At 30.4% G+C, this 25344-nt stretch overlaps 1 protein-coding gene across 1 annotated transcript in view; it reads right to left on the reverse strand.

Moving 5' to 3' along the window:
* Rad9 (cell cycle checkpoint control protein Rad9) overlaps nt 1-25344 on the reverse strand; it is a 50062-nt gene continuing 24718 nt past the window's right edge. The window contains exons 5-6 of the mRNA XM_075382219.1: nt 15170-15344; nt 1-5099 (exon numbers count right to left, since the gene is read on the reverse strand). Of these exons, the coding sequence (XP_075238334.1) occupies nt 4487-5099; nt 15170-15344 (788 nt within the window). The 3' untranslated portion in view covers nt 1-4486. The remainder of the gene's footprint in view (nt 5100-15169; nt 15345-25344) is intronic.

Below are 25344 nucleotides of genomic sequence, written 5' to 3' on the forward strand. Positions count from 1 at the left end.
AAGTATTTACAATATGCTTAACTATTATATTTCTTTTTATTTAATAAACATTTTATAATTTTCATTTGTGTCTTAAGTAATAAGCAAACTTGTTTACAAAAATTCTGAGTTAAATTACAAAGTGTACAAGTGAATATACCTATTAATTAGCTATTTTGAAATACATTGTGAATATACCTATTAATTAGTTATTTTGAAATACATTGTTAAAGTCAAAATTTTTCTTATTATTTTATTACATGAAATATTACACCATCTGAATGAAACCTATTGTTATAATAGTGCGTTACAGCCTCAATTCATGTGATGGCTATCCTGAAAAACCGGTTTCAGTAACCAACCACACAGACAGTAAAGTCAGTACACATATGCATGATGTTATAACCATAACACAAGTTTGAATTAACATTCACACCACTGAGGGACATTCATGTCAATCTGGGATTTTTGTTAAGACTAGAGTGTAAATGGAGATTCTTGCACATTCTGTTGGTTGTACACATACGCATAAGGTACAACTGCATGGCTTACAAGCGTGAATCAACATTAAACAACAACATATTCAGTTGTTGTTTAATGTTGTACAACAACAGTCAGTTGTAAAGAACATGGCGTCCAATGTAGTGAATGGGTATGTGGGATAGCACGTTGTACTGAAATTTCTCACGAATGAAGGAATTAAACCCGGTGACATTTATTCATGACTTCTTCTACAGTATGATGATGAGACTATTATTTGTAGTAAAACATTTGAGTGATGCAAATGTTTTAAAGAAGGCTGTACATCAGTGAGTGATGATCCTGGTGGAGGTGGTTCAGAGCCACCAAAGTATTGCCTCAGTTTTTTGGGATAAAAATGGCATCATTCATGTCCATTTTCTACCATGTGGAGTCAATATTAACAGTAAGTACTATTGGAAAGTTCTTCAAGATGTGCACAATGCTTGATGCAATCACTAAAAGAGTTCTGTTTCTGCAGGACAATGCACGATCACATACAGCCCACCGCATGACATGTATAAGTTCTTGGCTGGGAATGATTGCCACACTCCCAGTCTGGATCTTGTTTTCAATGGTTTTCACCTGTTCGGGCCCTTGAAATTGTTCCTGGGAGGCTAGAATTTCAACAGTAACGATGAGATGAATTCATTGGTCCTATCATGGTTTCGACATAACGACAAATCTTTCAACACTGCAGGTATCGACGGACTAGTGAGACGCTGGGATAAATGTATAAATGTGGGCAGGGGATTATATCAGATTTTTTACTATCATAAGTGTGTTCTGCATTTATTAAAAATTAATAGTCTTGGGTTGACATGAATACCCCTTGTAATTAAACTGAGTGTTGTCAGATAATTATTTGTTCAGCCACAAAGCACTTAATTTTTTTTGGGTTTGATGATATCACTATGATAGGCTTGAAGCTTGTGGATGTGATATGGAAATGGAATTTTGTGGCAAACAAATAACATTTTTGCCTGACTGGGATTTGAACCTGGAACCACCAGATAAAAGGCAGAGACGCTACCACTCCACCATGGAGATCGGCAAGAGATCACCAGTTAAAAATTACAATTTATCTAAATAAATATAATTAACACTATAAAAATAAACTTATGTGTGAAATCTCTGTTTATGACAAAGAAAAATTTAGAAGTGAACACTAACAACGATTTGATTTTTTTCTTTTTAACAAATTATTTTATTCCTTCACATTATAAAATTATGAGTGGTTAATATAAAATTAACAACTAGGTATATGATATGATATAATATGAAGGGCATGGGGAGTTAAGGTGCTAACCCACACTTTCATGAAAATGGAGTTTTTAACTTTTTTTAAATCTTCTAATTTTATACTAGTATAAAAAATATATTATGTTGGTAACACTGCTCTAAATCATCTGATAATAGGTATATATTTTTCTACCACTCAATAAACGTTTCCTTTATTTGAAGCTAACCTACATCAAGATGACTGCCAACAATAACAGTATGAATGCTCTTAGAGAAAACAGTTCATGTTTAAATCATATTGAACATCCTTTGGCCAGTGATAGTAGTGACTTAGATCTGGATTATCTATCTGAATCATCATCATCTAATGATGATAAACATCGAGAGGTTAGTAAAAATATTTAATTTGTATTAATGCTATGGGTTAAACCCTTCTTTCATCAAACTTAAATTTTGGTTAGTTAGTTTAATGTTAAGTACTATTAACTTAGTTTATTTTGTATCATTTATTACCATTTATTTATTTATTTTCTTATTGTTTTTTATTTTATCTACAAATTGTGACTAAAATGAACAATAGAATTTTGAACTGATCAATACTCTAATTCAATTAATGTCTAATAGCTAGGTAATCACTTTTTTGTTCCAGACACAAGGAAACTATTTCACAATCTATGGACATAACTCCTACAAAATCTGGCTTGAGTAGAAAAAGAAAAATTAATGCTGATTGTGGCAAAAATATTAAAAAGTGTAGAAATAAAGGGCAGCAGTATGTCTAAGAAAAAACAGTTCCTGGAAGAGAAGTTGGGAAGCCGTGTTCTTGCCCTCTTTAACTGGTGGAATAAGGTATGTAATGAAAATGAGAATATTTTTAATCCATTTTGGGATTTGGGAGATTTTTAGCACAAAATATATACCCATTTCAAATTATGAAAATAGAGGCTAAGAAACATTATAAAAAGGTTGAACGATCAATGAAAGATTTTAGTTTTTCATAGTTATAAAAAGTAGTAATAGTGAAATAAAAATTTTTGTGATGTTTTTAGTAGTACATGGGCTACAGAACTCGTGTAAATGGTTTCAGCTACTTCAATAGAAAATTATAGACGGTATTGTTGCTTAACCTGATGGTAGGGGCATACACCAAAACCGACCCCCATATATACTCAAAAAAGATTCCACTCCAAAATATGCGAGTCATTACAGTAGAAGCCAAAATCCTAATAAACACTATCTAGGCAGTGATCTCACCATAAGTTCAGTTCTTCCAGAAAAATATATACCTTGGTGTAGTTTATAGAAAGTTAAATCAATGTGCAGATATCTACCTATTTACTTTTTGACTTGCTTAAAATTAAAATTGATGATGCAAAATTGGAAGGTTGAACACAGATCAGATCACTGAACTAGAAAGAACAAATCCATTCACTTGAGCAAAGCAGACGCTGCACATGAAAAGTTAAAGGTTTTGATGGAGATGGCTAAATCTCCACCAGAAAAGTATCATGTAATAACTGTAGATCTGCAGCAAGCTCTTCCAACACCAAAATAGCTGCTCCAGCATTTTATGAAAGGAAGTCAACTTACAAATTTGGAATACATGATTGTGGTAGAGATGTGGGACACATGTTTGGTTGAAAATTACCGGAAAATATGGATCATGTGAAATAGGTTCATGTTTGCTGAAATATTTACTATTTAATTCCTTGTTCAAGTAGGCATCTGTGTTTCATCATTTTCTGGTAGTGAGGCATACTCAACTCCCTGTGATCGAGACTTTGACCGCATTGAATTGCATTCGTGAAAACATTATCTACATGTACATAGTCCTGATGACTAGGTAAACTGCATCTTATAGTCAAATAAAATGAAAAAAATTTAAGATACAAAAATAAAACTTGATGACTTTTTCAGTGTGCTAATATCAAAAATTTCAAAGAAAAATAAAACACAATTCTAAGAACTATTAAGGTTTTCTGATTCAGCAGTATTCAAAATTTCAGCAAGTGATTAATTTAATTTAGAGGTATGATTTACTTACAATGACCTACCTGTGTATAATTATGTCAATATTTAAAAAAATGGTTGACCTGCATCACTGACAGAATAAGTGAGTTACCTGATATGAATTCCAAACCACTAAAAATTGACAGAAAAAACAAGCTGATATTCTTTCTCTTTTGAACTGGATTCTTCCAATACATCATGGATTTTATCAGAATATTGAACGTGCAGAAAATGATGAAGACAGTTGGTCATAAATTATTGATGGACTTTATTCTGATAGTGATAATGAATTAACAATATAATGTATTAATAACTTTTTATGTTAATTTCCACAGAGTTATATATAATATTTTTTCTTGTTTTATGTTTGTTCAGTATTATCATTAAAAGTGAACCATGCTTTTATTTTCAACTAATCATAATATGCCAAATATCGGGGGAAAAGGTGCCAATCCTTGCTGAATAATTTTCTAATTCTTGTAGAATAAGGTGACTGATGAATTATTTTTTCTTTAAATTTCACTCTTAATATAAAAAGTGAAACAGATAGAAATGCTACGGTGTAAAGAAAATTGCTTGAATATTCTGATTTGTACATTTTTAAAACTTCAAATTGATTTTGAGAAAAATCAATTGAATTTGGGTTAGCACATTATTTCCCCGGGTTCTTCATATATTTCATGGAACTGAATGACTTTTATTATAGAAAATGAAATAACTATCAATATTTAACAGATTAGTCAGAATCTTCAAGGCCATCAGAATCATATGCAATAACTTTATTGAAACCTGGTAATGAGTTTCTCTGAAATGTAACATTTACACATCTACTAAATATATCTTTTAGTGGATAAACTGATGTATTTGACTGAGAACTAGGTATGCTTTCATCCAGTTCCATACCATTATTTGCATCCAGTTCCATACCATTATTTGGAATGAGTATTGTATCTTGCGATGAACTATGAGAGGATGATTGGCCATTCATATCTTTATCACTATTATTAGAAAGACTGTCCTTGTGAAGGGAATTACAGTCTCGCTCATCAGAGGTACAACGCCTTTTTCTAGAAGCATTATAAACATGACTGTTTCTAATAACACTTTTAAATGAAATGTTCTCTCTAACGTTACTTGAACTTGGTTTCACATTTGGTGGGTTAATTTGAGATGCAACTTGCTTTTCCTTCTCTACTAACTGTAGGCTTGATTGTTTTGGTACACTACTATTGGCAGATACACTTGATTTCTGAGTATCTTGACTGCGTACATCTATCAATGATGCAAGTGATGAAACTACAAAATTTGCTTCATATATAGATTCACTGCTGACAGAAAATATAACCGGTCTGAAAAAAAAATCCCAAATTAATATTTATTAATACAAACCATAATTTAATCAATACAAATATAAAATATTATTTATTGGTTCACAAATGAGCTTACCTAATTCAACATGTGTAAAAAAAATTTGAGCGAGTAGTAATGCTATTATTTATCAGGGATATTTACTTCCTGACATTAATGTTATTTAGAATGAAATAAAATCTTGACCATTCCTTGCTTCTTCAATCATACACAGGATAAAATATTCAAAATGTTTCTCTGGATTTTGGTTAACTGGTGATACCTTCTGACTCTGCTACTAATCCAAACGGAATTGAATCTAAAATTCTTTATTCACTCCACACTCAAAACAATTCCTTCTTATTTTATTCAACCTTCACATAAAAGAAAATTAGACTATACATTTCATATAAACATCCTGTCTGCAATTAGCTTTAGTTCATATTTACATTCTGAGAATAAACTAAATTTGACCCAAACAGCTACCACAAAACTCAAACATAGTAGAGGAATATCATAACCACTTAAAACAAGCAACATTGACAGCGATGTCATATATAAAACTATTATGAAAAAGTTGAACTAAACCTCTGAAAATATTCTGGAAGCATATTTCTAAAAATTAAGAAGAAAAGTTGTTTTATTCTATTTTAAAAACAAACAAATAAAAATATCACTGCCTTATATGTTTGTAAATTAATTAATTTAGATAGATCCCTCTCAAGAATTTTCTGCTGGAAAATTCTGAGACAGAAACAAAAGATAATTACCATAATACAAGCTAAGTAATTGATTTTGTATGCAACTTTACTTTTTAAAAGTTACTATAATTACCTTTCTGTGGGTTGTTTGTTTTTAACAATAAATTATGATAATGAAAGTTTATTTATACCTCATAGATATTATAATAAATCAAAAACTTGAATAAATCATAAAACAAAGAATCTGAAGATTCTTCAGATTTTCTACGTTATTTGAATTTATGGCCAAGCGATGAAAGATATATTAATTTTTTTTATCTTTGATCAATATTTTTCCCCAATTTTGAAATTCCTGAACAGACAGTTTTCGATTGGCTATTTTTCCATTACCTTCTCGTTTAGAGATTGATTTTATTTAAAAAATATTGATGTTTATTTTGATAATCTTAATAATAATAACAATAAGGTAAAAGGGTAATAATGAGAAACCATAATTATGATGAGGGTGAATTCAGTTCATCAAAACTAACAAAATCTTTTTTTAGATTTCAAAAAATATTTTTGACGTAAACAGCTATTACTTGGAAAATGGCCTACAACTGGTAAACCATTATTTGAGGAACTAGGTTTTTTAGGAAAAATGAAAAAATATTAGCCATAAAAAAATTAAAATAACCGACAATCTGTATAAAAATCATGAAGAACTTTCACACTATTTCAGTGCTTTAACTGGACATCTAACATTTTTTGAATTACACTTTAATATAAAAAATACATTCATATAAATATATAATTGATAAAGTATGTGAAATCTATAAATTACAAATCCACACTGTCATTAGAATAAAATGTCTCCGATAGCTATCATTGGATTAATCAAAGTATTTATGGTTTTGTAATGTCTATTGTAGTAGATAGTGCTCTGCTGACTTATTAATTTTGGTTTCAATTTCAAATAATATAATTGTACTGTGTTTGGTGTTTCATAGAAATGTAATTTTCTTTTTAGAGGTAATGTAATATTTTTCTAATTTATTGTCGTTTCATTCTAAAATGTTCACATATATACATGCATTTATTACAGTGTACACACGTTTTATCCAGTGCTCAGCTATTTTGATCAGGGAAAATTGTCTAATTAATATTGAAGAGTTTCTTAGTATTCCTTAAATCTGATATTAAATGACCCGTTGATGGTGCTACCTATATATGATCTCATATATGTGTGCTATACAATTGATTGGGGCTATCGCATGATATTTTATACACTACACTTTATCAAACAAATTCTTTTGTTATTTTGGTTATTTATTAGTTGGTAGGTTACTTTGTAATGCACTTTTTTATTGTCTTAACCTTCTTTCAGAATTGGTTATCGCATTTAAATGTTATGTAGATATTGGTGTCTTAATTATTTGTATGTAGTAATTTTTTCTAAATGCAATTATTTATATATATATATATATATATAAATGTTTTATTATCCTTAACTAATTATTTCTATCACACTTCAGATGCAGTATAGATGTAATGCAACCAGGAAGCAAGTTCTTTTACTAGTATTGTTATAACTTAACGCGTATTTGTGTAGAGATCTTTATATTTATTAAATTACATTTAAAACAAATGTTAAATCTTGTTTTTCTCATACATCCTCAGTATCATATGGTTTTTTGACATCTGTTGACTGTGTTTTTGATTTATTATTATTTATTTCTAATACTTTTATGTCTTGAAAATTTAAAAATGTATGTTTGTTGCATTTTATGTGATCTGTGTAGTTTCATTTTTGTTTATTATATTTAAATGCTTGCAAGTGTTCCTTAAATAGTTTTTTAATTGTTTAATTGTTGATACCTATTATTGCCATGTAAATGCTGTACTTTTCATATTGGTGAGGAGAGCTATTAAGATGTCAGCGGGAGCACAATATACCTACATGCCAGCACAAGTGCCCTCCCCACCTAGTCAGCTGACGGAGCAACTCTCCCATCACAGCAACTTCACAACTTGCAGGCAAAAATATAACAAGAGCACAGCACAGTAAGATTATTTTTCGCTGTCCACCATCTGGAGATGGAAGCCGGCCCAATGTGGGACCTCCCCTCTCATTTTTTCTGTTTACCTTCTGGAACCACTGTAAGGTATTACTTTAGAGGATAAATGAGGATGATATGTATGAATATGAATGAAGTGTAGTCTTGTACAATCTCAAGTCGATGATTCCTGAGATATGTGATTAATTGAAACCTAACCACCAAAGAACACCGGTATTCACAATCTAGTATTCAAACCCATGTAAAAGTAACTGCCTTTTCTACGATTTGAACCTTTCTGATTTGCAATTAGTTCACCACTAGACTGTAGGACCTCCTGGTGGATGCAAACATATCTGCCAGAGCAGCAGGTCTGGCCAACCTGCTGCGGGAGCGATGGGCATGGACGCCACTTTCCCACTCCAGCTTAAGTGTCCTGACTAGCGGGCTGATCAATGGACCATTAGCAGGAGCCGGCCCAGTGTGGGATCATTCTTGGGGAGAACCGCATTGGCTGTACTGATGGTGGAAGATGACTGATGCCGACCGAACACTGCAGGGCTCTTGGGACCACCACTGCCACACTGCAGTGGGAACCCAACTGCCACTGAGGGGAGGGAAGCTTGGTTTCTTTCTAACAAACAAGTCACAGCTCCCTGAATACAAATGAGCTGACATCGCTGGAGACTAGCTTCCAGACCTAACAGCCCTTCTCTGGGTAACCTCACAAAACACACAAATGGTACTAAGGTGCCACGTGCCATCAAAACCATTTAGTGATACTATATATAATTTATTACAATCTTTATCACAATTAATTACATATACCCTGGTGTATCATAAATGTTTTTATTATCCAATTCATTGTTATTAAGTTTTCTAATTTCTTGTTATTAGTTTTAGGAGCTTCTTTACGGAACTTTGCAAGATGTTTTTTGAAGAAGTGAAATGAATTATTGCTATTATTAATGTTGCAGGTACAACAAACATTTTTATTATCATTAACTAATTATAAGAGTAAAAAATGTTTTTTCATTGCTGTACTTGTATGTTAATAAATTTGTTAATTCATTAATGATGTTATTATTTTATCCAATTTCAACTGAATAAATTTAGCAACAATTGCTGTATGTTGAAGTTTAATCCATTTTTAATATTATCATCACTGTAAATCTCTGTTTATCATATTATTGTATGTGACAATTTTTTGATGGAGAGGTTATTTACAGTCATTAATAAAATTGCTTTCCTTTGTACTTGTAATTTTTATTTTTCTTTATCTTTTTTAATATCTGTCAAGAAAATTTATACAGTATGCATTGTTTATTTCTATAGTATGCAATACATTTTTATGGAAATCATTAAGTTTATTAAGAATTATTACGTGGTATGAATTTATTTGTTTATTAAATATTATGAAAATATCATCTATGTATCTAATATAAGTTTTATGTTAATATTAAATATAATTTCTTCCTTTTTTTTATAAAAACATCTCATATTATTTAATGGGGGATCCCATTGGTATAACTTCTTTCTGTAAAAGTAAAATTCATAATTAAATGTATATTAATTATGCATGGTTAAGGCGAGTTCCAATATTATTTGATTTATTATAGAAATGTTTATTTTTATTTTTGTGTAATAATTTTTTAATAATATTTAATGTTTCCTTTACTGGAATTTTGTGTATATACAGTATAAATCACTTGAAACTAATGTCACAGTTATCTAATTTTATTTCTTTTAATATTTATATAGGTTCAAAATATGTTATATGTAATATGTTATAAATATGTATAAATATGTTATGTGTAAGTATGCTATAAATATGTAATATGTTATAGGTTCAAAATTAAATTACATAAATTATATTTATGTAATTGATAAGAGGTCTTGATGGAAAAGTTTTCTTTGTGGATTTTTCTAAGACCTGCAAATTTAGATGGTAATGGGTTGTTAATATATATTTTTTTTATTTTCTACAATTTGTTACAATGATTCAATGTTTTAATGAGTTTTGCTTTTATTTATTATTTATTTAGATTTGCATTTACTTTTTTATAGTTATTGTTTTTTAATGAGTACATTTTTTTATTATACTAACTTTCAAGTATAATTTTACAGCAGGTATAATTTTATACTTTGAATATCTTTGCTTAAATTTGATAGTCACAGAAGAGAATAATGGTTTGAGGTAGGAGATGTTATGCTTACTGAGAAGAATGGACTGGCCATTAGTGAAGAGTATAGAACTAGTTCCTGGTAAAGATGAACAACTATTGGGTCCAGTTCAAAGAATTTACCCACTTGAACTTCAGTTAAATCAGAGGAAGTTCAAGATAAATCTAATTTTTGAGTAGTCAACTACTGAATAGCAGATGACAAGCCAGTTCTGAGAAGAATGCTTGATTGAATGTTATTAGTTATTTGATTCAATATTGGTTTGTTAATTTGAAGTTTAATTTTTAGTTATTTTAGTAGTAATGAGTTTGTTTGGGATACATTTTAAATTAAGATGAAGACTTCGTTAAATTGCTTCATAATCCAAGGTGGAAGGAATGTGCCAGACCTCTATCAATTATAGATATATTGTCAAAGTAAAGTAACTGGGAACTTAGTGATATTGTTTATTTGTGTAGCAATCTTTATTTTTATTAAATGTATAGTTAAAACAAATATACACACAAACATAAACACACACACAACTTTTTTATTATCATTAATCTGAATTATATTATTTTTTACAAATTTTTAAATTTACCCTATCTTCTAGTAATGCAATTGCTGCTTTTGGCAATATATTTGGCATAATATTTGGTGTCAAACTACTAATGTTCAATATTTAAATAGTCACAATTTATGAATGATGAAAATTATTATTGCAAATAATCAAAACTAATCTTTAGAATCAAATAGTGTAAAATGTAAAAAAATCTATCCAGTTTATTTCAAAATTTAAGAATAGTTAGACGACTTTACTTACCATAAAAAAGGTTATTAAACATCTCTGTTTATTTTTTGAGATGTTTAATAACCTTTTTTATGGTAAATAAAACAGAAAAATTTTTAAATGTGTATTAGTTTTGAATTATGAATTTAAATTATAATTTATAGGGTAAAATTTGAAAGGAGAATGTGATATTAGAATCATATTTTCTCAACATAGTAAGTAAAATGAATATCTAATAATGGCTCTAAAGTTTCAATTTTTTACGTTTTTTTAATCTGAATCAAAAGCATAAATTTCAGAAAAATTTGTTTAAGGAACTCTGAATAAGTCACTGAGGAAATTGTATCAAAAAATGATGAGCAGGAGAGCAGTGTTAATTCAAACAAAGATGGATAGAGTAGGAACGATATAAAATGCTGAATAGCACGGGCGAAACGAGCCGTCAGTCATAAATATAAATTGTTTACATCAAAAATTAATTTAAACGCCAGGAAAAGATTTTTGAAAGTATATGTTTGGAGTGTAGCTTTATATGGAAGTGAAAACTTGGACGATCAGAGTACCTGAAAAGAAAAGATCAGAAGTTTTTGAAATGTGGTGCTATAGGAGAATATTAAAAATCAGATGGCTGGATAAAGCGACAAATGAAGAGGTGTTGCAGCAAGTCAATGAAGAAGCATTTGGAAAAATATAGTTAAAAGAAGAGATAGACTTATAGGCCCCATATTAAGGCATCCTGGAATACTTGCTTTAACATTGGAGGGACAGATTGAAGGAAAAAATTGTGCAGGCAGGCAATGTTTGGAGTACGTAAAACAAATTGTTAGGGATGTAGGATGTAGGGGTATACCAAAATGAAATGACTAGCACTAGATAGGGAATCTTGGAGAACTGAATCAAGCCAGTCAAATGACTGAAGACAAAAAAAAAATAAAAAAAAAGGATTTGATTGGGAGAAAGGCTCCTGGAATAGATGGGATATCTACAGAACTATTGTGCAGAGCAGGTGAGGACGTGATAGATAGATTGCACTGGTGAGTAATATTTCAAAAAAGAAGAAGTTTCATCAGACTTCAAAATTGTTTTCATGATATCAAAGAATTGTGAGGACAGTGGAAGAAGTGTTAGGAGAATACCAATCTGGTTCCAGGAAAAGTATACGGACAAAGGAAGCAATTTTAGTGCTTGGATTAATACGAGTAATAGAAGGAAGATTAAAGAAAAACAAATCAACATGCTTGGCATTTATAGACTTAGAAAAGGCATTTGATTAGGTAGACTGGAATGGTTACTTTTAATCTTTACATAGCAATTAATGATATTAAAGAACAATTTAGATCCCGAGTAATAGTGCTAGGTGAAAAGGTAATTATGCTATGATTTGCTGATGGTATAGCAATTCTACCCGACAGTAAACAAGATTTAGAAGAAACAGAGAATGGCATGAATGAAGTCTTTAACGAATTCCTTAAAATGAATCTAATGAAATGTAGTAGAAATAAAGTAGATGAACTACTGAATATAAAAGTAGGATAAGAAAATATTATGCAGGTAGAAGAATTTTGTTATTTGAGAAGTAGAATTACTAAAAATGGACGAAACAGGAGCCATATAAAATGTCGAATAGCACAAGAAAAATGAGCTTTCAGTCAGAAATATAATTTTCTTATATCAAAAATTAATTTAAACATAAAGAAAACATTTTTGAAAGTATATGTTTTGAGTGTAGCTTTATATGGAAGTGAAGCTTAGATGATCGGAGTACCTGAGAATAAAAGATTAAAAGCCTTTGAAATGTGATACTATAGAAGAATGTTAAAAATCAGATGGTGATAAAGTGACAAATGAAGAGGTGTGCGGCAAATTGATGAAGAAAGAAGTATTTGAAAAATATAGTTAAAAGAAGAGACAGACTTATTGGCCACATCTTAAGGCATTCTGGAATAGTCGCTTTGATATTGGAAGGACAGGTAGAAGGGAAAAATTGTACACGAAGGCAACATTTGGAATATGTAAAACAAATTGTTAGGGATGTAGGATGTAGGGGATATAACCGAAATGAAACGACTGGCACTACATAACGAATCTTGGAGAGCTGCATCAAACTAGTCAAATGACTGACGAGAAAAAAAAATTCAATTGAGATTCATTATCCTATTTTTTGTCATACCTTCAGATACTTCTCAATAATGAAAATTATACGAGGGATATCTCTAAAGTAAAGACCGCTGGAAATTTTCTCTGCTTAAGTTTGGCAAACCTGTGTTGTTCATGACCACGTTAGTAATTTACACACTAAATTGTAGTCTCTAAGTTGTCGCGTTGTAGTATCTTAGATTACGTGTGAGTTATACGTTATAAAATGAATAGGAAGACTGATGTTGCCGCTGACTGTGAAATACATAGATTCATACGTTTTTTAAACTGCCAAAATATTAAGCCGGCTGAAATTCATGTTTGCTGTATACTGTGATAATTTAATGAATGAATGAAATGTCTGGATATGGTATGGAAGGTTTAGAAATAACAGAATTAATGTGCATGATGAAGAACACTCGGGGAGGCCTTTGATAATCACCACACTTGTTGAAACATGTCGATGATGAAATCAGAAAAGATCATCGCTTAATGATTTCCGATCAGGCTTTTTGTCCTAATGTTTCAAGACCTGTTATTGATCATATTTTTCATGACCATTTAGGCTTCAGAAAGGTTTGTGCATCTTGGGTGCTGTTTGTCTTAACAGAACGTCACAAAAAATCCAAATTGGATCTGCTTTAGAATTTTTGATGTGCTACACAGAAAAAGGTGAGTTCCTTAGTTCAATTGTTACCAGTGATGAAACATGGATTTCGTATTACAAGCCTGAGAGAAAATGGCAGTCAAGTGAGTGGTGTCATCCTTAATCACCAACCAGACCGACAAAGGTCAAGCCACAGCCTTTTGGATGCAAACTGATGGACACAATCTTTTGGGATCAGTTTGGTAAACTGCTGATTGATTTCATGCCGCATGGAATGACTATATATGCAGAAGCCTACTGTAAAACTCTACATAAGTTATGGCACAAGTCAAAATCAGCAGCATGGGCAACTGACTGATGGCATCATCCTGCTGTATGATAATGAACATCCACATGTTGCGGGTCTGTCACGTGATTTACTGAGCACATTTGGATGGGAAATTTACAATCACCCACCATATAGTCTGGACTTAGCTCCTTCTGATTACCATTTGTTTGGGAAATTGAAAGAATTTTTAGTGGTAAGCAATTCGCAGGTGACAATGAACTTAAAAATGCTGTTCATCAGAGGCTAAATGGGCTGGCGGCAGAAGAATATGTAGAGGGTATATTGAACCTGGTGTACGGCTATGATAAATGCTTTAATTCATGTGGCGATTATGTAGAATAATATAAGGTATGTAGTTTAAGAGAAATAAACAATATTTATGAAGTTTTCAGAATAAATTTTTTTACAATGAAATGGTCATTATTTTAGAGATAACCTCGTGTACTTTTCAACTTTTCATTAGACTTGCAAAGCATTCTCTATAGTTCTCCATGAAAGTATTGTCAACATTCTCAGAAAGGTCAGTAGTTGGAATAATATATCCTATCTATTGAACAACTACACGAGGATTCAGATTCATCACCTGCCATACTGACCATGTGATAAGGCAGATATCAATAATGTACAATGTACAATAATGTTACTTTAAACTGAAATTATTATATATATTATATACACATCAGTAAGGTAATCAGTAATTAGATGACAAATACTACACAGTATCACCATCTTTGAACACCATTTTATGCAATTTTCCTAATGTTATTTCTTAATAAATTATACCTTACTGTGAGTACAATAAGTTTTTATAATGGAATTATTCTGAAACGTGTCTACATATTAGAAAAAAATGAAACTAAGATAGGTAAACAGTACTGAACATAGATATCATTCTGTTCTTAGCAGAAAATATAAAAATAATAATTATTTTAACAACAAATTATACCTTTTTACTCAGAATAAAGACACATTTTGTACTATATTAGTTTGAATGCTGTATAAAGGCAATGATATAAATGAAAAGCTGCTAGGAGGTGTGCACTAAAAGAGCATCTACACATATTTTATTTTACCATAGCTCTTTGATTAGCAATCTTGCAGTAGATGGTCAAGAGTGAATATTAATTTTAAGTTACATTCAATTTTTGATAGTATCATTTTATGGAAAGAAAGCAACAGATTTTTTTAAAAATAAGTCTTTAAAAGTTCAGGCTGTGTTTTAGACATAGATAGAGATAAAAAATTAGTCTACACATTTCGAACGTCTATAACTAAATTGATAATTTATTAAATAATTCATAAAATTATTACCGTCCAGGAGCTTCAAAGAAGACAGTGATTGGTAATCCTGAAGGTTCAGCAAAAGATACAATAGCTCTCAACTGCTTTAAGCAAAAAGTTACAGAAACAGGTTCCTCCTTCACAGAATACATTTCAAATTCACCAGCTAAAAGACCAAGTTCTGTTCTAACTAATTTATTCTTCTCTGCATATATAAAAAAGAAAATGTTATTGTGATATTCAAAAATATATAGCAATTTACTTTGCTAATGTTACATTCTAAACTAAGTTGGAACCAACAGAATTGATAAAGTTCATTTATCAAAATTATAACCATTATACAGATATCTTCCCATTAAGATGACTGTACTTTTCCTTAATGAGAGGTGTCATTTAGAATTTGCTTCTATTGTTTAGTAATCCATATTTAAAATTCACAGATACGTTATGTAAAATCCATTGAGAAAAAAATTTTACAATGTTTTTATTTCTACATAACTGGTGATTATTCACATTCCAAGATTTATGCAGATCTTTAAGCATTATCTGAGATTGATTCTTTTGAATTAAGGTGGAATTAGATGATATATAATTTACTTTTCTATGTTATAAGAGATGAGGGTAGAAAAACCATTAATTCTTTTGAAAGTGGATTTCACCCTACAGTTGCTAATATTTTTATTATTTTCATTTCCTAGTTAACAAGATGAGGCTTATACAGAATGAGCAGAAAGTGATGCACCCTGAATTCATTAATCCACCGAAATGGAAAATTTGCTTTTAGGTTGGCACTAATGGTTAGGATGCTAATGCAAAACCTTGTAACTACAATGTATACATAAAAATCAATTATCTTTCCATTATATCTGTCAGTGGCAGGTGTGTTATAAAATACTATCATAACTTTTACACAATCTCAATGTGCATTTATTCTTGAGAGTTACTTTTAAAGTGACAGAGCACTTCGTTATAGTTTTTTTTTTTTTTTTTTATCAAATGTACCCAATAAATCAACAACTTCATGCACAATTATTCATGAACATTTTAGTAACTAGTGTGGATGAAGAAAAATGGGCTGGCTGGCCAACAGTTCTAATGACAAATCTTTAGAATGTGTCCATGTCTTTTTTAAATGATCATCTTAAAAGTCAATAAGAAAACTACCTCAGAAGATAGCAACGCCCAACAGTACATTCCAAACAAATGACAATTTTTTTGGCAAAATCTTCAAAGCTACAATGGAATTACAATTATGTTTGTTCTGTATTAACAATGTGCATGAATTTCTAGGACCTCAATAATGGAAAAAGAGTTAATTATGGCTATTCATGTCAATATTCTGATCTTGGATAATGTTTTCTTTACTGATGAGGCATGGTTTATTCTAAGTGGCTATGTATGTAAATAGCCAGAACAACTAATATTTAAGTGCAGAGAGACCTTACATTTTCCTCAAAGCTACATTACATTCAGAAAAAAATTGGTTTGGTATGCAATTTTTCAAGAGAATAGCGACTCACTGTTCATGGAAACAGTAACACCTGAACACTACTAGTGAATTATAACAGAATTCACCGAACTGTTAGAAGAAATAAATACATTTACTGGTTGGAGCAAGATATCTCCTGTGGTTTATGGCACCCTGGGTTATCAGCTTTATCTCTGATGGATTTTTTTTGGGGTTATTCAAAGAAAAGTATTCAGAAATAATCTTCGTTTAATTGATCAACTTAAATGGAAATGTTTACATCATTGTACAACAATTAAAAAATTAGCAGCTAACATGTTGATGCTTGTGTAGCTGCAAACGGAGATCATTTCGAACAATTATTATAATAAAATTATGGTAAGTTATGATTATTTAATATTTATTCCTTTCTTAAAATTTAATAAAAAAAAAAAAATGTTTACAACTTTTTCATACATTGGTTACCAAATTATCTTTTTTCAGAGATTTCCAATGAATTTGAAAATTGCTACTGCACCTGGTCATGATATTCATATATGTATGCATGTATAAGATTTTTTCGTCCCATCTTTTGGACACAAATCTTAACAGATTTTAATGAAATTTGGAGGGATAATGTAAACCTATTAGTAACAGAACCGTATTGATTTTCAAGTTAATTCTGAAAACTGGGTTTTTGGGTACATTTTCAATGTTAACTAAAACTGGAAATCCACTCTTCTGACGTACTACTCGACAGACAAAAGGGTTGCATATGATCTTTTTGTTCATCTTGCATAATAGACATACATAATAATAATAATAATAATAATAATAATAATAATAATAATAATAATAATAATAATAATAATAATAATAATAATAATAATAATAGAGACATAGATTGTGTATTCCATTTGATAGTTATCAAATCAGAAGTAAATCTTAAATGTAAGTTATGGTCTTATTTTGGGTACTTACATTCCTTACTACATACTCAAAAAGTTTTATTTTATGCTCTGTAATTTACTTTTTTCTGTGTATCCATTGTACTGTGGCAATGAATAGAATATCTTACAATTTTTTTATACAGAATGTCTCATTATGAAACAGAAGGATTTCAGAACATGTTCTACACTGAAAATAAAGAAAAAATGTTCATAATAACATGTATCAGAAAAAGCTTCGCTTTCTAAGTTACTGCTTATGAAAACCTTTGCAATGATTTCTGCTTTTAAGAGCAAAATGAAGCCTACTGAAATTCTTGGAACTTAAATTTGTTTTATGTGATTTTTGAGCTGAAAACTGAATAAAATTGTTCAGAACGATCGAACCTTTAGTAATTTTTGAGAAAGTTATTGTATAAACAAAAAATTGGGTATCATAAAACACAATTATTTACAGACTTAACTTATTAATTATTTATAGAAGTAACTTTATAAATCTGACAATAAACAAATAAAATTTTGCAACAAAATTTGTTGGTAGTTTAATTCTGAGAAAATGATGTAAGTAATGTATATCAAATACAAAGAAGAGCTTGAGAAATCTTACTTTTATTAAAAACAAAATAAGTGTAGAAAGTGTAGAAGAAAATAATAAAATTTTAAAGCTAAACAAGAATAATTTAAATATTGGCAAATATTTTAAACAAAGTCCAGACAAAATGTTAAACATATATTAATATATAATATATTTAATATATAACATATATAATATTTTGCAATGTATATTTTTTATTACAAAAACCTATCCATTTATTTAGATATTCTCTCTTTTTTTTCATACTGCTGGTAAGCTGATCTGTCTTCAGGGATTCCTGCTACCGCACTTTGTTCTTATCACAAACAAGTTAATGTGGATAAAACATTCGAAAAGTTTCTTAAACAGACACAATTTATAATTTCATGTTTATTATTCTTGTAAGTGACAACAGCAATATTTCTGCAGCTCAAAAGTAGTAAAATACAGCAACATAAATAGCAAAAAACAAAGCTACAACACCCCATAAAGATCCCACTAAAAAAATAATAATTACAAACTATTATTATTATTATCTTTTATGAGTGCATAGGATCACTTTAGTCAGCCAATTCCGAACTTTGTATTTTTTCTAGTGTTGTAAACATTTGTGTTGAGTTTTTTCTTGTAAGTGTGAGGTGAGTGTTTTGTTCTTGATGTTTTTGTTTAATTTTACTTTATCTGTGGTGTCTTTTGATGTAAGGCCAATTTTTTTCATCCTCTCTTATCTATCTGCATCCTGCCTTCGTGTATTTCAGGTCAAGATTGTACTGTACTAGCTGTTTCAGAAGTCTTGAATCTTGCATCCTCATATGTCCAAAGAATCCTAGTCTCCTCTTACACATGGTATCAGTGATGGGTCCTAACTCCTTGTAGAAGGCTGTGTTGGGCAATAATCCAGCACTGCCAATCTTTCTGGTACTTTTTATTGATGCAGGTTCTTCCAATTCTTCTTTCGATTTTCTGAAGGCTGTCTTTGTTCGTTGAGTTGGAAGAGTGTTACTGCTGCATAAGTAGCTTCTGGTTTTATAACAGTGTTGTAGTGTCTTATTTTTGCATCTATTGTAAGTATAAGAGGTTAATTTTTGAGCTTTAGCTAGTTCGTTTTTCTTCTTATTTGGATCAAGGTTTTTTTCATTAAGGTTATTTGTTATTATTTCTCTGAGGTATTTAAATTGGGTTATATTTTGATTTTATTACAGTTTATGTTTTCTTCTTTTAATTGTGTTGGGTTTTGGGGCATAATTTCTGTCTTTTCGAATGATTTTTTGAGGTCAATTTTATTTGCAATGTTTTGAAGTTCTAATATCTGTGATTTAACTTTGTTGGTCATTTGCTAGCAGTGCCAAGTCATCGGCGAAACCAAGACAGTTTGTTTTGATTTTTCAACCTATCTTTACTTTTTGGGGGCCATTTTTTGGGACATTCCCTCATTAACATTTCTAAAGTGTAGTTCAATAATAGCAATGAGAGCCCATCACCTCAGTGCAGTCCTGTTTTGATCTCAAATGGTTCCGAGAGTTCGCCTTTGAATTTTACTTTCAACTTAGTGTTTATTAGGGTCAGTTTTATCATGTTTATTAATTTGGTATGTAGTCTGAGATTTCTTAGAATTTTTAGTAGGGTTTTTCTGTGAATGCAGTCATAAGCTTTCTTGAAATCTACCAATGTTATCACAAAGTCTCTGTTTCTTTTCCTGTTGTAATCCATTATTAGCAGAGACTCATTCTCTGGTCTGGACAGCTCCTCCAGGGTCTGAAAGTTCCCTGGTATTCTCCTACTTCTTTCTTGAGTTGTGACCCAATCCTGATGATGATTCTTGAAAGAATTATGTATGTTGTGTCTAGGAGTGAGATTTCCCTATAATTGTTAGGGTCGTTTTGTCCCAATAGCTTTGTGCAACAGTGTACTGATGACACAACAATGAGCTAATCAAGCTGGTTCCCCCTCTCTAATACACCCAACATTAATCTTCCTCTCCACTATCCAGCTCGGAACTGTTTGCTGCGTAGAATAACAAAATTACAGTTTAAATTTGATTCACCGTCATAATAAATATTGTTGAAAATTACAGATAAATAAATTCTAAAGAAAAGTGAATCAAAGAAGAGTAAATAAGTAAAGATCCAATCTTATTGCAAAAAAGTATGATTAATTTAGATAATGATCAGTAAAAGACTGATATAAAAATATTACAAGGCTGTTAAACCAAATATTAAAAATAGTAGGAAAGGAAAATTTTATTTGACAAGAGCCTTAAACAAAAAAAATCTCTGTAGACAGCTCAAATTAAACAGTAAATCTTTATCACTCTTTTTCTTAAAAAAAAAATCAATACAAATTAAGAGTTCATAATTTTGTATGCAAATCATTATCACGGATTAGGACAAAACAGGTTCCATCACCTCAGTTTTGGTTTTCCAATCTTGCTCCCAGATCTGGTTATAAATTATAATTTTTGATGTAACCAGCTTCTTGCCACAAAATATACCTTGTATTTAGAAGCACAAATTCTGCACTCATATCTGTCAGCAATTCTATTAAATTGATACAACGGCAATCAAAGTTCATCTTCACTCTCCACCAAGAGAACCAGACTGTTAGCACAAAAGGATAATTTTATGAAATTATTAAATTAAATCCACACCAAGAAGTACTTGCCTTTTACAATTCTGAACTACTGCACTAAAATTAACTGGCAACAATTACCAGCCTTATTGTAATTACCTTTTAGTTTTGATCCACTTCATTTCCTTTACCATCCCCATGTGAGTTCTGTATAATCAGAATCGGACAATACGCCAACCCTTTCTTCTCAATTTTCCCCAGAGCCTTACTATTCTCTCTATGTCTTTTACCAAATTCAGAATAAATAAGTTTCCGCTAAACTTTTGTATTTTTTTCAATTAACATGTTAAGAGGAGGAAATAATTATTTTTTCACTAATATAGTAAGTATATCTTGAATTTTTGTGTAACAGAATTTGTCATGAATTTTGATTGTGTTACACAAGGTAGAAATTTACACAAAAACACAAATGTTAAGTGCATATTTTATAAAGTATTAGAATAGAAAAGAATACAGTCAGAATCTATATAGCAATTATCTGTATTAATTATTAATAAACCAACAGATGCACAATTAAAAAGATTTCAGAATATTTAAAAACTCCAGTTAAGAATTAATTAAGAATTATTTTCATATTCCACATCATTATATATACAGAAATTAAAAACATTTTTATGTTAAAATTTAAAATATCAAAAAGAAATGGTTTGGTGATGAAGTACAGCCAATATATTATTTTGCTAATAATCTTTTGATTTATTTATCAGATTGTTTTTTTTTAACTTTATTACTATAAAAAAATTCTAAATTAGGTAAAGTTCAGATTCCTTGAGCCCTTTGTTTTTGAAATTTTTGAGTTGGGGAAGGTGGTCCTTGCACTCAAATGCACCTTCTAATGGTGATATCTCAATCAATTTTTATTCTGCAAAAATAAAAAAACCCAAAATTTTCAGTAAAAAAAAAATTTTTTTTAAAGAAATTCCAAAAAATTTTTCAAATTGGATCTACCTTTTTTCAAATCTAGACATTCCAAACTGGTCAAACTTTTAGAAGATATAATTGGTACTTTAAATTGTAAAAGGATTAACGTTCAATTCCAATTCTTGCAGAAAAGTCATTTGTTTCATTGCTGATTTTTTTCTCCGTAAAAGCGAGATAGCCATCTTATTTTAATCATAATTCCGTAAGTTTTCATGCTAATGAAAACTATTTTCATAGTCAATTTTAAAGGTTTTTTCAAGTACTTTGAAAAATACCCCATAGGATTTCCTTGAAAAATTTTCCGTTTTTCTGTTATTTAACATTGAAAGGTTTGCCTTCAGTTTTTGGTGAACAAAAGGTAACCTTCAACAAGGCATAACTTGATTTGTATTGCATCTACAGAAATAAAAAAAAACCATCTTCAATATTTTATAAGCTTCATTTTTTCTAATAATAATTTTTTCAATAAAACGTACGATTTTTGTGTTATTTGTGAAAAATTGTTCAATGGTTGGATGAAAAATCAACATTTCCAATCATGAATAACTTAAAAAGTGACTCTAAAAAAATTTTTTATAGAATATTTTTTGCTTAGAATTTATTCCTCCAATGATTTCCGCAGTTATTTTGAATGTAATAATTTCCACTCCCATGAAGGGGTGGCATCCACCCCCAGGATAAAAGCACACATCGGTAGTATATAACTTTTGTTCCTTCAGCTATTTCCTTATTACTGCCCAAATTTCACATAAATTGGTTTTGTCTGAAAGAATTCTACGTGAAAAATCGTTAAACACTGGACTAATAAATGCCTGGAATGATAGAATTACCTACACATCTGTAAATTGAATTACCAAAACGTTTTGAGAATGTTATATTAATGACATGAACACATTTTAATTACCTGGTCATATGGTTACCTACATATTCTGTAAAATGAATTACCATAATTTTTTGAGAATGTCATCCTAATGACATGAACATTTATGCATTTCCAACCTTATAAAGTCGCTAATGTTTATTCAACAAATGAATAAAATATTTCTTAAACTGTGGACTGGGCAAACATGCATGGCATATGGATTTGCCAAGGACATAAAGAAGATAGGACATCAACAAGATAAACAAGAATATGTTTATGCATGCCCAAAAGCATAGGATGTAATGAACTTTTACAAATAATCATTTTTAGCACTGAAAAAATCAAGAAACCGAGAATATGTTGGAGAATGTAATCTCATCTGTAACTTGCTGAGCCAAAATAAAAATTTCCAGTCAGTTGTTAAACAATCTCAACAGCTAATAAAAAAATAATTTTGTGCGTTATCAATAAATTTATTAAATAATAATGTTTGTTTAAATACTATTTTGATACAAATATCAGTACTGATTTTGGCACAAATACCATACTCAGCACAATTTTTCTGATTATTTTTATAGAATAAATGTTTTTTTTTAGATTAACTAAACTTTTTTAAGCTAATTTTTTTTAATAAAAATGAAAAATAATTCCATTTTCTTTTGGGTCAAATGTATTCTTTTATAGGTTATATCTAAAGTAAAGATCATTTCATTGTAAAGAAATGTATTCTGAAAACTTTATAAATAACATACCTTATACTATATACCTTAAACTACTTCTCTACTGAATTAAGACATTTATCGTAGCAATACACCAGCTTCAATATACCTTCGTCCTATTCTGCTGCTGCCAGTTCATTTAGCCACTGATTAACAGCAGTTTTAAGTTCATTGTCAGCTGCGAATTGCTTACCACTCATTCAATTTCACAAACAAGTGGTAATCAGAAGGAGCTAAGTCTGGACTACATGGTGAGTGATCGTAAATTTCCCATCCTAATATTCTCAGTAAATCACTTGTCGGACCCGTAACATTTGGACATTCATCATCGTGCAGCAGAACTATGCCGTCGGTCAGCTGCCCACATCGCAGATTTCGAATGGCATGCTGTAACTTACATAGAGTTTCGCAGTAGGATTCTGCATTTATAGTCTTTCCATGCGGTATGAAATCTCCCAAAAGACTGTGGCCAACAGTTTGCGTCCAAATGGCTGTGGCTTGACCTAAGTTGGTCTAGTTGGTGATTGAGGATAATGCCATTCACTTGACTGCCATTTTCTCTCGGGTGTGCAATATGAAATCCATGTTTCATAGCCTGTAACAATTGAATTAAGGAACTTATCACCTCTTTCTGTGTATTGTATCAAAAATTCCAAAGCAGATCCCATTCGCATTTTTTTGTAACATTCCGTTAAGACGTGTGGTACTCAATACGCACAAACCTTTCTGAAGCCTAAATGGTTATGAACAATGTGAACAATAACAGCTCTTGAAACATCAGGAAAAAGAAGGCTAAGGTTGGAAATCATTGATGCATTTCAACAAGTCCTTGGTGATTATCAAGGGTCTGCCTGAACGTTCTTCATTATGCACATTAATTTTATTTCTAAACCTTTCACACAATTTTCAGATGTTTCTTTCTTTCATTAAATTATTACCTTACGCAGCAACCAACTGCCTGTGAATTTCAGCTGGCTTAACGTTTGATGGTTAAAAAAAACTTATGACTCCATGTATTTCAGTCAGCAGCAACATTGATTTTCCTATTCATTTTATAATGTAACAACTGTGTACATTACTAGTGTGGCCATGAATGACAGGTTTGCCAACTTTAAGGACAGAAATTTCCCAGCGGTCTTTACTTTAGAAATATCCCTCACAGTTTACATTTAAAAGAACTACTGCACCTAAATATAAGTTAAATAAAATTGGTAACAATTAGCAGCCTTGTCTTAATCATCTGTTAGTTTTGATGCATTTCATTTCCTTTACTAAACCCATTTGAATAAATCTTGTATAATCAGAATCAGATGATAAGCCAGTCCTTTCTCCTAAATTTTTCCCCAGAGCCTTCCTATTATCTCTACTTTTAAAATATTTCAAGACTTATTTCAACATTTCTTAAAAAGTATTCAACATTGGGACAATAAAAAACTTTTTTAATGATAATTACATACATCTAACATCATAAATTTATTGTTACAAATTATGTTTGCAAAATAAGCAAATATTGTTTTACTTAAAACAATAAAATAAGACAAAAAATAAGAGAAACTTTCTGATTGGCCATTACTAAAAAACAAATTATTTCTGAACTTATCTTCAAATGTACTGTTTTCATTATTTCAAATGTGACATATGGTGAACATTTAATCAAGAATATTAAAACAGTACAGTGAAAAGTGTTTAAACCACAGTAACATGTATTGGAACAGTTTCAGTTGGGCAGAACAATTGTGACTGATCTCCATCACTCTGGAAGACCAGCTGAAGTTTTGGCTACCATGCTGCAAAATCGCATGAATAATCTTATTTGTGAAGACAGGCAGTCAAAATTTCCCAAATTGCTAGTGTGTGTAATATTAGTGCTGGAACTGTGCATTCAATCATTCATAACATGCAAAATTATCACAAAACGTTTTTGAGATGGCTTTCAAGACAGTTGACTCAAGGATATAAAGACACCCAGATTCGCATTTGTTCTAAGCTCAAAGAATGGTTTGAAGCAGAAGGTTATGACTTATGACTTTCTAGATTGTATAATAACCTGCAATGAAATGTGGATACTTCACTTTGAGCCCAAATCCAAATGGCAAAGTCTTCAGTG

The sequence above is a fragment of the Lycorma delicatula genome, chromosome 1 (genome assembly GCF_047948215.1).
Source record: "Lycorma delicatula isolate Av1 chromosome 1, ASM4794821v1, whole genome shotgun sequence".
NCBI classification, from domain to species: Eukaryota; Metazoa; Arthropoda; class Insecta; order Hemiptera; family Fulgoridae; genus Lycorma; species Lycorma delicatula.